The following is a 13,216-nucleotide window of genomic DNA, read 5'->3' on the forward strand; positions in this document are numbered from 1 at the left end:
TGTAATCTGGGCACTTCACTCTGGCCTCCCAAACCACAAGTAGTCCAGGACCATAAGTTGAGAACAGGCACATAATTAGCATTTTGATGCCCTTAGCAAAAGTGTGTGTGTGTATGTCAAGTTGTCAGTGCCAGAATTGTGGGGAAGGAGAGGTTAACAAACACCCTCTTTGAGAATGGGGGTGAAGGGCGTACCTAGCTGCTGCTGCTGCTATGTGAGATCCCACTCTGTTGCACCCTCTTAAACTTTAAATAACCTTGAGCTATGCTTCTGTCTGAGAAACACAAACCAAGAACAACCATTTTGAAAATGTGGACCTTAGCTTATCAGATTTTGGAATGATTTTGATCATTCTAGAAGGTGGTTGAAAAAGAAAAAACTTTCTCATGAAAAATGTCAAGTGTTTTCAAGCAGCTTCAAATATTTTCAGCAGCACTCCTATTCAGTCTCTCCGTCATATTAATGTTCCATGCGACCAACTGCTGCGATCCCTATAGATACCTATTGTGGTTGGTAACGGTGGAAGAGGTAGTCTGTGCGAATCTGGCTGGCAGTCACGTGGCTGATGCAACTTCGCTAAGTTGTTCTCCACATTATGGCAGTGTATACTTTTTCAGCACTGGGCACAAAAGTGGAGTGCTCTAGGCACCTCCATAATACAATTATTAAAATATAGTAAGATTTGAAGATACTTGATCTAAATAAATGAGTGGAACTCTAGTTAACAGCACTCAGTCTATTATCTACATGTTTCTCACTTGTGTTGGTGTAAATGGGCATGTCTTCACAAGGCATTTACTGTGCAGTAATCTAATTAGCTGTGCAGTAAACACTGCACATCTACACATGTGCCCCTATTAAGCTGGAGTAAGGTAATTAACTCTAGCAGGATCGTACTTGTTTACAAGTAAATACAAGTACGATCCTACTGCAGAGATTTTTATTCCACAGTAGCTCATGTAGAGACACTGCCCTAGCTAGCTGAGGCGTGAAGGTGCTCAAGTGTGGGAGCTGCTCTGACCTGGTTCAATGTGTTGCAGTCCAGCATGTAGGCAGTGCACCTGGGAGCAATAAACTCTGTTGCGATAAGCAGCAGAGTTTTCATTGCATCACAGTTATATGCACATGTAGGCACACCCAATTGGAAGTAACTAACGTGCAGTTAGTGAAGGTTATGCCAGTTTGATATTGGTATAAAAGTAGAATAGAAGAATTCTTTATTACTGATAAATAAAGACAATTTCTCCAGGTTTCAGCTTACATTTTGACTTAGAATTCTGTGGAGCAACAGTATTTCAAACTTAGATTACAGTATTATTCTCTGGATCCAGTAAATATTACATTTAAGTCTGACTGATTTAATGGGTGTTCAGTGGTAACTGTGGCCCAGGTGAAGTGGTATTGGCCTGAAGCAAAGCCTAAGGCTGAAAGCATCATGTGTGAGCAAAAAACATTAACCTGCCCCTGAAACCACCTCATTATTACATTTATATGCCTGTCAACCATCTTGTGTGCCATTGGAAACATAATGGAGAGGTTTTTATTGTTATTTTTATATTCACTTGGATATAAAAAAGAAAATATATTAGAGAAAAAATACATAAACTAAAAGATATTACTAGGCATAAATTCTAGACAGGTGAGCCACATGGGTTCTTTTTCATCTGCAAATGTTATATTGCTATATGACCAGGATAAAGTTTACTGAAAGAAAGGAGAACATATTTATTCAGGTGCTGAATAAAGGAGTGAGTTAATTATAGAATACAAATCTTTATCAAGGCCTAAAATTATCTGAGGATTTGACAGTGCAAAACTGTTGAGCTTGAATATTTGTTGTGTGGAGAGATTTTAGCCACTCATTAAGCAAGTTTGTATTTGGAGTTCATAAATTGCTTACTTCCCCTCGTACCTTTAAGTTTTCCCATTTTTAGCTATGTTCCCAGTTCTCAAAATGATTTACTGTATAATCTCAAATACTAATTAGTCCAAGGGTGAGCTTCACTTCCCCTTCCTGATTACTAGGGTTTGATGCAGAGAATTATGCAAAAAACAGCAAATATAGAATCTACTCTTAACCTGCTGGCTGATGCTGGGGCTGAAGAATAGACCTTCTGCAGTTGCTATATACTCCTGTTACAGATTCACAGAAGTTCAGGGCTAGAAGGGACCTTGTGAAATCATTGGGTCTAGCCTCGCTGCTCTATGTAGGAAAGACTGGTAGGGACAAATAACCCCAGCAAAGTATGCATCCAGTCTCCTTTTGAAGATCTCCAGGGTAGGTGCCTGCACCACCAAGTTTCCCTCCAAGCTGCGCGTGTGCGCGGCCATGCACAATTTAATAGCATGCTGCGCAGTAACTTATTAATCCTGTGCTCGTTTGCAGTGGGGCATGGCAAGGCGGGGGCTGGGAGCTGGTGTAGGCTCTGCAGGCGCAGGGGAACTGCTCTGCTCCCCAGCGCCAAGGCCATGTGGCTCCTCACTCCTGGAGGTGAGGTGGGGATGGGGGCTGGAGGCTGCCGCTGGGAAACTACTCTAATCCCCAGACCTGAGGCTATGTGCCTCCTCCTCACTCCCGGAGGCAAGGTGGGGGCGGGAGCTGGGGCTGGGCCTGGGCCTGGGGCTGGTGCAGGTGCAGGCTCCGCCAGCTCCGGGGAACTGCTTTGCTCTCCAGCCCCAAGTCCATGTGCCTCCTTGCTGCTGGAGCAGGGACACATGTGGTTCTTGGCTTCCCCAGATCTCAGATTAAATACTGCAGGCAGCAGCAGCTCGAGGCAGCCAAGAGCGCACCCTGACATTTCACTCCTCTTCAGACAGCATGTTGCTCTCCCAGCAACACTGTTTACACAGCCCAATGTACCATGGTAGGATTCACTTTGGTTACCTGCAGCAGGAAAAGGTGTGTGGGGCAGAGCAGGATGGTGCAGAACCTGCATCTGCATCAGAGGAAAAGGAGCAGGCGTAAGGAATCGTTCCTAACCATGATGTAGTTTGGGGGTGCTGGTTACAGCTGTGTTGCTCATAGGCATAGGTAGACAAGGTGCTTTGGGTAAATTCTATCACATTTACCCAAAGCACTTTGTCTAACCATGACATAAGATTTCTGCATCATGAATGGGGAGTCCCCATTACCGGCTCTGGGGAACTGCTCTGTTCCCCAGTCCCCAGCCTTGTGTTTGGAGGATTATTGCAATATCCACTGCATGTGGACCCATTACATGAGGATTCTAATCTGTTAGGCGTAGCGTAGTCCAGATTCAGGCTTAGCGAAAGGGGGAGGTGGGACTAAAGCGGTGAGCTTACGGACCAAAGTGGTGCACTCACAGATAGCTCCACCTTAGAGGGAACGTTGTGCACCACCCCCGCTGGAGGTCCATTTTGGAGTCTGGTCACATGAACTATAACGAAGTTTGTCTTTGTATGTAGTCTGAAACCTCCTTCTAAGAATAGCAACTGCTAAGTTTCTGTGCCTCTTCTACAGGAGTTTGGAACTGAAAGAGCTGTATAAGTGTAGATCTAGTCAGTCCTTTGTCCCCACAAATAGTTCCCAACAGCTCTTCCAAACCAGAACTGTTATGGGACCCCCATTTTTCAGTGCCCTTTAGGCAATGTAGAAGTTTTTTTGCACAGCCTTTCACAGTCAAGAATTTGGAGAGGTGCCTTGTGTAGAAGGCATTGCAAGGACATTAATGAGACCTTCATTCTGTATAAAGAAATAATTTGTATTATTTGAGGAAGATTTTCCTTAGTGTGACCTTCCATTGCTATACCAGAGTTGTTGCAGGCATGAAGGAGTGCTGGATAAGCCCTAGAAATGTTTTTCCAGCTGTTGACTTTGTGACCTTCTTTCATTTTATTTCCTGAGTATTCAAAGTCAACAATTTTTGTCATGTTTTCAGGGCACTTAAAGTGCTCCTCATTTTTGATATTTTGAAAGGCCGCAGTAGCAGCAGTTTGAGGTGATAGGTTCGTGCCATCTTTATGAGGAAGCAACTATCTCCTTGTGGTGCAGAGGACTTAGAAATCATACATGAAAATCACTGGTTTTAGAAAACTGGACCAAATAGTTAAAAAACTAGCAGTTGCAACTGTTGTTCCTTAGTTCCTTAGTTTTTATTTGTATTACATTTTGATAAAGAAAAGTCTGATAACTTACAAAAGGCAGGTCTAAGCTGCTCAGTTATGGTCCCAGTCAGCACTGTACAAAGATGGAACAGGCCTGCTTCCATGCAAGTACCTTCCTGAACTGGAAGAAGTGTATTCTACTTCGTGTGACCCTTGATGCATACCAACAACTTTTGCCTCCCAGGAGAATTATGTAGATGTCACATCTCAGTGGGTATATCTACATGTGCAATTAATTGCAGAAAATTCAGGCTCATTAAAGTGCTTCCCAGTACATGTCTACATGTGCACCCCAGTCAGGAGCAAACTGAGCCTGACAGGAGCAGTCCAGGCCAGGGCTGCTCCTGCCCTGCTCTGCCTCCCTACAGCATCCAAGGGGAGCTTTAAGCTCCCCTGGGTGCCAGTCCTGGGTTGGCAGGGGCCATGGGGGCTTCACCCTAGCTCCAGAGGGTGGGGAGGAGTTGTCCTGGTTCAGTGGGCAGGTCCATCCCTTCTGTGGGAGGATTGGGTTGGCCTCAAGCAGGGGAGTGTGGCTCCCTGCTGTCTAGGCTAACCAGGAGCAATTAGCTCCCAGTCAGTGTCTACATGTATGGTATGGCACATTAGTTAACACACAATTTTTCTAGTACCTGTATCTACAGGTGCTAGAAAGCAGTGCATTGGATGAATATACTGCACATTAATTGTTGTGCATGTTAAGACAGTGAAGTTTTACTGTGGATTAAAGTGTTTCTTGTATATGCACCCAGTATGGCATAGACATGCCCACAAAGAAAAGTCTTTTGACTCAATCATTGAAATTTATGGCAAAACTGTGGTTATCTTGTGCCCATGTGGAGTAAGTTGCAGACATTAGTGTTAACTTTTCAAAAGTGCTGGATGACTTTAGCTTTCATAGTGACTTAGGTTCCTGAGTGTTGTGTTATAGCATAATCTTGATCTATGCTATAACACAACTTAGGTTCCAGCAGCAAAAACTATGAGCCCATCCATACTTAGAGTCTTGCCAAGTCATAACCTTACTTGCCCAGTGGCAGAGCACCACCAGTTTCTCAATGGAAAGAAAGGGCTTCTCTGTCATGGGGTAGCCAGAAAAAAGCTTATGTTCATATCCCTGCCCCTTCTGCCAGCTGTCATGACTTCTTCAACAGCTATGCGTTCACAGGGTGCAGTTTGTTAAGAGCTGTGCAGAGCTTCCAGAAGCCATGAGAACAGTGTGCAAGGAAGGTGGCAGAAGTAGCCCAAGGGTAGGCAATACCTGAGTCATGTGAATGGAAGTTAGGCTTCTAAGTCATTTAGGCATCTGGGAAAATGTTACTCGACTCTGCTTCTCTCTGTATTCTTTATTGTTATTGTTGTTTAGATTTATATTCTGCCTTATCCCTAAAGGCTCAGAGTGGCTTTTTGGCTCTTTAGGCTTAGATCATACTTAATATACACATTTAATTTTAGCACTGAATAGTCTAATTGACTTTAGTAAAACTGACAGGACACAATTAAATATGTGTGCAAAGCTTTTTTGGGGAGAGGGATTAAAACTGAAATATCTTTGTATGTGTTTGTAAAGTATGAGCAGAACTGGGCCCCAATTCTGATTTGGGGTGTCTGCGAATATGCATAGTAGTCATCCTCCTAGGAAATGGCTGAGGAACATTGGGAGGGAAATGTATAGGTGATGCTTCCCTTTGCTGTTTATTTGGATGTTCCTGTTCAATAAGTTTACAGGAAAATAGATGAGAATCTAAGGTCAGATGCTCCACTAGTGTAAATTGCCACAACCCAGTTGCTTTTCAGTGGAGCAAACTGATTTAGAACAGCGGAAGATCAGGCCCATGCTGTTTTTAATTTACTGCATCTTCTTGTTTTTTAGCATTCCCGGCACAAAGGAGGGAAGCTAAAACCTACCTACGCAGTGAGCAAACCACGTCTGAAAACTTTTTTTGCAAAAAGTTGTTTATAAGCAGCTTGCCCCAGGTGGTGACAATAGAGGGGCAAAGGAGAATGACATCGATTGCATCCACTCTGCCAAACTTGTCTCACAGCATCACTTGCATGATCATCTTAGGCTCTTCCAGTCCAGGAGACAGACTTTCACAATCATTCCAGCACTAGGTCACTCTGCCTGCCAAATTGTCTGTCCTGTTGACAGCACTTAGACCGCTATTCCCCCTCCAGTCATCTCCCCTTCTGCAGCATGTTCATTTTATTTGGGATTTATTTCATTGCTAGAATGATATCCTTAGCCAGCACTGAAACAGCAGTAAGGATGATCCCTGTAATCAACACTTATTCAGTACACAAGTGTAAAAAAACCCACATTAAGGAGTTTAAGGCTTAAATGCCATTGTTTTGCATTCTGTAATATTTTAGACTGGCAGATTTCTGGGGAGAAGAAGAGCTTCTCCCCAGAAATACACTTCGTACAAATTTCACTTCACACTACGTTCATTTCCCCATAAGTTTTGGCTGCTGTATTATTGGCTTCACCAAGGTTTTAAGATCAAAAGTTTTTACAAAGCTTCAGCCTGGATTTAAAAATTGAAACTCAGCTGTTTATAAACAAAACCAAATATGCACTGATTGTGATGAAATAAGAACCAACCTAGAATTCCACTGGGCATTAGCATAACTTACATCCATTGCTCTTGATTGGAAACATTAAAATAAAGCCCCCCAAAACAAAGAAACACAAGGGTTTTGAATAGACCATGTTTTAAATACTACAGATGACAACTGCAATAACTCAAAAGTAAAATCAATTTATCATTAGCCATTAATTACCAAATAGCTCTATTTTTTCCTTATGCTTCATGTAGCTTAGACTTTTGCATATAATTAGAATGAAAAATGAAGGCAGAGTGGGTCTTGCATTTAAATGACTGTATTCTCCCCTTCAGAAAATGGTGGTATAAATGTAAAGAGAAGGGAAAGAAATTAGTAAGGTCACATCACCAACAACAAGAGGGAGCCTTAAAGAAAGCAAACATAAAAGTAAGCAAGAAAGAAACTTGCATTCTGCTTTAAAATGGGTGGCTAGATAGGTAGATATTAAAATTTCACAGGACAGATTTAAATTACAGGTTAATGCAGTGATGATCTTCCTTCTAAATTCTCTTTTTGCAAAATTACCAACACTATGTTTTCATTCACACCTAGAGCTCCTATACACGTGCAGGGAGCTGGCTCCAACATGCTGCAAATCCGGTGCGTCAGAGCAGACTTTGATTAATCAAGGATTATTTTGTTTATTTCAGAGCTTGATTAATCAAGTCTGACTTGATTAATCAAGTCTGCTGGAGCTCCGAATTAAACACACTCCAGCAGACTCTGGCATCATATGTATTAGCATCCCCATACTTTTTTGATGAGCTTTAGTTCAAAGTGCCCCACCACCTTTTTTCAGAATGGGGGATGCTGATACATGTGACACTTGGGCGCTTTTAATTAAAAGCGTTCGCTAATTAAAGTGTCCCCCTCCCCCTGTGCCTCTCAGAGCACATGTAAAAATGCCCCTAGTATAGCTATAAACTATATTATAATCACATTCATAAACTGTGCTAGCATCTGCCTTTGGGTTACTGTGTAGTAGAGTTTATAGTTGGTTATTTTAAAATATAATCCCTGACCACAATGGACAGGGAAAGCCTGTTTCAGTCTCTTGCAATAACCCTTTTGGAAAATAGTTATCATGTATGAAAAACTATTTTAAACAACTGTTTTTGAACATGCCTGTTGCTAGCATTGTTCAATCACTGGTATTGACAGGGCTTTCGGCTGCTTCTCACTGCAATTACAACTGAGTCAGAAGGCTCAGTTACAACCATGTTGAAGCCAGGTTCTGCAAACTGGTTATAATTGTAGTGTACACACAGCCTTAGTTACACTATGGGAGTTATTGGGTTACATGCCAGCCCTGAGCAGATATGCCACTTATTCTGATTCTTATAATAATTTGTATATGACTGAGTAGGCAACATCTGCACATAGGAAAAAGTATCAAATGAAATAGCATTATAGGAGGCAAATACTTTTTGAGACATCATTTATGCTTCGTCACAAATAGTCCAACTACCTCATTGTATTACACAAATTAACAACATAGCTAACATAAATCAACATAGGTCCTTGGACACTGAAAATTTACACAGGCGTAGAGTTTCCTGTCTGGTTCCTACTGAAGATGTCCACACTCACTCACACATATAGTGGGGAAACCTTGCACTGCCCCTGGAGAGGCTGCCAGTACATAGGAGAGCTGAAATTCCAGCACTTTTGGTATGTATATACATAGAACTCACTTTTCAGAATAAATGCATTCACTGAAAAAGAGTAAGACAGTTAAAACTAATAAAAATCCCAGATTTGTATTAACTCCCTGAATCTGTATGCCAGTATCTCTGGGTCAGCAATAATCATTTCTTCTTCCTCTCCTTTGCCTCACCCAGGCCAGCATTTCTGAGTGGAGCTTGGAGATGGCCATGATTCCTTCACATGCTCTATTTCTTACACAATATGTCTGGATGAAGCTATGCAAATAGCAGTTGACAAATATGAAAGTGCCCTAGCTCACACTGTTTAATATTCATTTTTCATCCGAGTCAGAAAATGTGAAAAGGGAATTCTACCTCCCTGGGATGATCTTAATGTCAAACAAATTGCTGCTTGTTTGTGTACCAATGGTTAAACGGCATCTTTCCAAGTCAGCTTGAAGCTTGCGGCTCTGATGGCGGAATCGTCCAGGGAGGGAATGGGAAGGTACAGAACAAAATGCAGAATTATTATTAAAAGAGGCCAGAAAAAGAGAAAAAGTGAGATGTGGTCTGTACAACCCAGAGGAAACAGCGTATGGGATACAGGTATTAGGGTCAAGTTTCTTTTCCAGTAAGCATTTAATTATTTATATAAATAAGAAAATGGGAAATTTGGGAGAGACTTACTCTAGAACATCCAGCAGTTAGGGCAATTGCAGAGGAAGCAGGAGACAAGAGTATAAATCCCCTCTGCCAAAAAAAAATGAAGCTCTTCTACCTCCTGGCTGAGTACTGTTACCACTGGGCTTTTGGCTATAACCCCTAGCCCATGGGCCTGAACCAGCAGTCAGGGCTCTCCAGGTTTGAAAATTTGGCGGTGGGGGAGTGGTGGCAGTGTTAATTGTTGCTTCCTAGCTGCCAAATTTCCAGGCCAGCGGGGAGCCCTGTGGCTTGGATAACATGGATAGATTAAGCGTACAGAGCCAATCCAGGTGGGCCAGGCCAGATGAGGACAGCTTGGGGTCTAATCAGGGCATGCAGGGCTGACTCGAAGTGGTACAGGCCTTATCTGGGTGGGGTCAGTGAGGACCCAATCCAAGAGCACAGGGCCCAATGGAGGTGTCCCGGGGCCCAATCCTGGTGCCTAGGGCTAGGCAGTAATGGTGCGGACCCTGATCAAAGTGTGCAGGGCCAGGTGCAGCCAGTAATGCCTGGATCTGAGAACTTAAAGCCAAGTAAGGGTGGCACAGGCCCAATCCAGGCATGCAAGGCTATGCAGATACAACACGGCTCTGACTGGTGTGTGGGAGCCAATGGATTGGCCCTGTGCCCCACTATGGGGCCAAAAGATTGAGCATTATTGGACTGTAACAGAGGATGCATTTCCAGAGAAATTTGGTCTCCATTGTTTTATGGTCTGATTCAGTAGGTGCTCTGAAAGGACTCTCAGGCTGCCCACCCACTTTAGTCCCCCAGGAAAGACTAGCGAAGGAATGGCTAGGTTGAAAACACTGCTGAGGCTTCATTGTGATTGAGTCAAGACTTCATCACTTTTGCATATGGCCACCAGCAGACATAGGTATCAAGGAGATAGGAAAAAGGCTTTAGGACTAGAAAGCACCAAAGTGATGTTTTTTAGCATCTTTTGGCACCTTAAATTTGGATGCCTTAAGTAGCAGATATATAGATTTAGTCTCCAGAAGTTGCTTCTGTTTTGGACTTTCCCTCCATGACAGACCTTAGGGAGAAATATAAGGGGGCCTTTATGCCAAAGATTTCTCTTTCCTCTCTGCCAAAACCAATTTTAGTCAGTAGATACCTCTATAAAAGCAGCGGTGTTTCCAATGATTCTGTTCTATCTGGGGGTTGGAGACCTCTTAGGTGCTGATTATGGAGAGCACCTCAGACACCCCTCACATACAAAATAGGACTTCCTCCCCACAAACATCCCACAGCTCACATTGTTTTCTTTTTTAACTGTGCATGGCAATTTCTTTGCAATTCCTTCACTATTTCTGAGTACACAGGTCTATTTTTTTGCCTATCAGAGGAGACCAGTTTGGGTTCCAAGATGGTCTACTGTGAAGGTATCATCCACAGCCTTCCAGGGCTTACACAGCCCTGAAGTCCACTGGTTGGGGCCTTTTGTGGTCTCTGGCACTCTCTGCCTAAATTCCATGGCAAGACTTCTCCATTTCTGTGGCTGGTTGAAAGTTGGTTCTGCAGTGGAGTGCATATTCTCTATGCACAGGAAAGTAAGGAGGATGATTGAACTATATGTAGCAGTATTAATCATGGCCCATTTGAATATTTTGTAGAAACCCCTGTACTTGTTCATTTCAAGCCATTTACTAATTTCTATGTTGTTGTAGTATTGGCCGGATTTAAAAAACTTGTTCCCCTGCTGAAAAATGTATGGCTGGTGTGTTAGACTCCATCTTGGCTGTAGGGAGGGAGAGAGAGAAAGAGAGTGCCCATGCATGTGTGTATATGCAGGGGTGGTGGCTTTATCTCCCTTTCTTCCAGCACCTGGAAGAGGGAGAGATTATCTCTGGCTTCTTTGGCACTGTCTAGGGGTATGTTCCAGGCAGCACTGACAGAGATTGAAAGGAAGGGTTTGGACCTTGATTGAGTTTAAGGAAAGACAACCATGGGTCAAAATGGGAGGGAATGGGACTGGGCCAGGTGGGATTTAGGAAGTCTGCAGGGTACATATATAAATTGGTGCAGCACTTGGCAGACTCAGTTTCCAGGATGATTACTGAGCTACTTAATGAGAAGGGACAAATTGGTGTGTCAAGGTCTGTTGCTCCTGCTTGAAACCCAGCTGCCTGGGAAGGTATTTCTTGTAGGTCAAAAGGCAAATTGACTTAGCTTAGAGCTTATTTAGAGAAAACATCTAGAACACCCTACTGGGGGTTGGTGGGGGCGAGGAGGAAGTAGTAGGGGGGCAAGTAGGGAGCACAACATGGAGTCAGGCTGGGATGAAACTAGCAAGCACAAGTGAGAAGTTCCATGTCTGGGTAGAGATGTGTGAGGCAGTCTGCCCAAAGCCTGTCCAGCAGGCAGTTCTGTGGCTTTGGACGTACAAAGCCTGTAGGTGAGAATTTCTGCTGAAGCAGGCTCTAAATATTTCTGTTAGTGATTGCTTAAATTGCAGTTCCTCTCTAGAGGATCTGACCATGGATAGTGGCTCATTGCGCTAGGCACTCTCTATACATGTAGAACATGAAGACAGTTCTTGCCCCAGGGGACTTACAATTGCTGAGTGAAATCCTCCCTTGAAATCCCTTGGGGGCGAGGAGGTTTCCATAGACTTCAGTGAAGCCAAAATTTTAGCTTAAGCCTGTGAAAAAAGAAAGGTACAAGAGAGAAATGAGTTCTCAGTAATTAGTAAATGTAAAGTTTGATGCATGATTTTTATTTTCCTTCAGTAGTTTGCAGCCACTTGCTCTAAGTATGTTGAGATAAGGGCCTGAATCTGAGGGTCTGATTCAGTCCTTATTTAGGCAAACTCCGACTGGAGTTAACACAAGGGAAGGGTTTTTTTTTAACTCAGTGTCTGCTTCTGGAGACGCAGAAAGGAAGATAATCTTTGCCCTACTGGCCCTTTTCTTTTCTCTACAAAGGGGAAGTTGTGGGTTCAAAAATTCTGGATAGGCTTGGAGATGCTTTTTATTGTGACTGTGTTGTCCGAGTATTGCTAATGCCTGATTTCTCTTAGGTTAATGCAAATTTCTCAGCAGGCAGAGATTTTAGCAAATGTGTTCCTTAATAAAATAGTGTCTGGTACTAGATTATTGCTCAGAGGTTACTGGTGGGCTACATTAATGGATGAACTTCACTCTGGCATCTGACACCTGATTAAAGTATTAATTATTCCAGGCTCAGAGCCATATGCATTTCCTTTTAAGCTTAGCAGAATGTGTACATTGTGCCTGTGTGGGTAACCTCATGGCAAACTTTGGATTCCACTTTGGATGTTTCTATCAAAATAAAGGCTCAACTGAATAGCTTTCTTTTTGTACTGGAGAAATACAAGATGGGAAGCGTTATAGGATCCCACAGTCTGGGCTTTTTTGGTGTTCCCATATCAAAAACGAGTAATATTTCTGCTGATGTAGTGTCTTCTCAGCGGTCTAGTGGTGTAGATTGCCACACATTTCACAGGAAAAAGGATGAATGATATCAAGCCATTGAGCTTATAAGTACTACGTTGGCAACCAGCCACTAAAATATAAATACATTAAATGTACTAAAGGAAATGTTCATTCTTTTGTTTAGAATTGGACATGCCCCAGTTAGGTAAATTCAATCTTCTTGAGGGTTGTTATGTTACAACTGAATGGGATATTGTATTTATCTCTCTTCTGATCTTTCTGTCATTCAGGTGTTAAGTTTTCACATTTGTGATATGAAATATTTCAGCTGGATCTAGGGATTGATACTGCAAGGTTCTTCAAAGGAAAATGAAGGCAGTTAGAGGGCACTCAGTGCCTTACTAAAGGAGGCTCTTCATTTCCCAAATTTTTATCACACATCCTTTGCTAAGCACAAATTTCTCTATCCCTTTTCATTTGAAATTTGCAGTCAGAAAATGCAACTAGAAAAGGCTGTTTTGTGTAGCTTGGAGTGGGGGCAGGGGAGAAGCCTGATGTATTACATGGATAAGCATCTCAGTATTTTCCTCTGAATTCCTTTTGTTAATTTTAGGTACTGATTTTTCTATCATGTAGAGGGCCAGGCAGCTCCTTAGAAAATATTCTCGTCTTGCTTCTGATGCTCTTGAGGTCTGTGGCAAAAATCCCATTGATTTCAGTGCAAGCAGAATGTGGACTAAG

The 13,216-nt window shown here is 42.7% G+C and overlaps 1 protein-coding gene across 6 annotated transcripts in view; it reads left to right on the top strand.

The window, feature by feature from the left end:
* Nucleotides 1–13,216, top strand: part of SOBP (sine oculis binding protein homolog) — a 162,755-nt gene that overhangs the window by 128,262 nt on the left and 21,277 nt on the right. For 4 of the 6 annotated variants that reach the window (XR_016441149.1, XM_090037607.1, XM_090037584.1 and 1 more), the window contains one exon: nt 5,996–6,037. The exons of the other annotated variants lie outside the window; for them this stretch is intronic. Coding sequence is in view for 3 of the 4 variants with exons in the window: in XM_090037607.1 (XP_089893733.1) it covers nt 5,996–6,037 (42 nt within the window). In the remaining variant the exon portion in view is untranslated. The remainder of the gene's footprint in view (nt 1–5,995; nt 6,038–13,216) is intronic. 6 annotated transcript variants of the gene reach the window in all.

Source organism: Crocodylus siamensis, chromosome 1 (genome assembly GCF_052110815.1).
Source record: "Crocodylus siamensis isolate JL-2025a chromosome 1, ASM5211081v1, whole genome shotgun sequence".
In the NCBI taxonomy this organism is placed as follows: domain Eukaryota; kingdom Metazoa; phylum Chordata; order Crocodylia; family Crocodylidae; genus Crocodylus; species Crocodylus siamensis.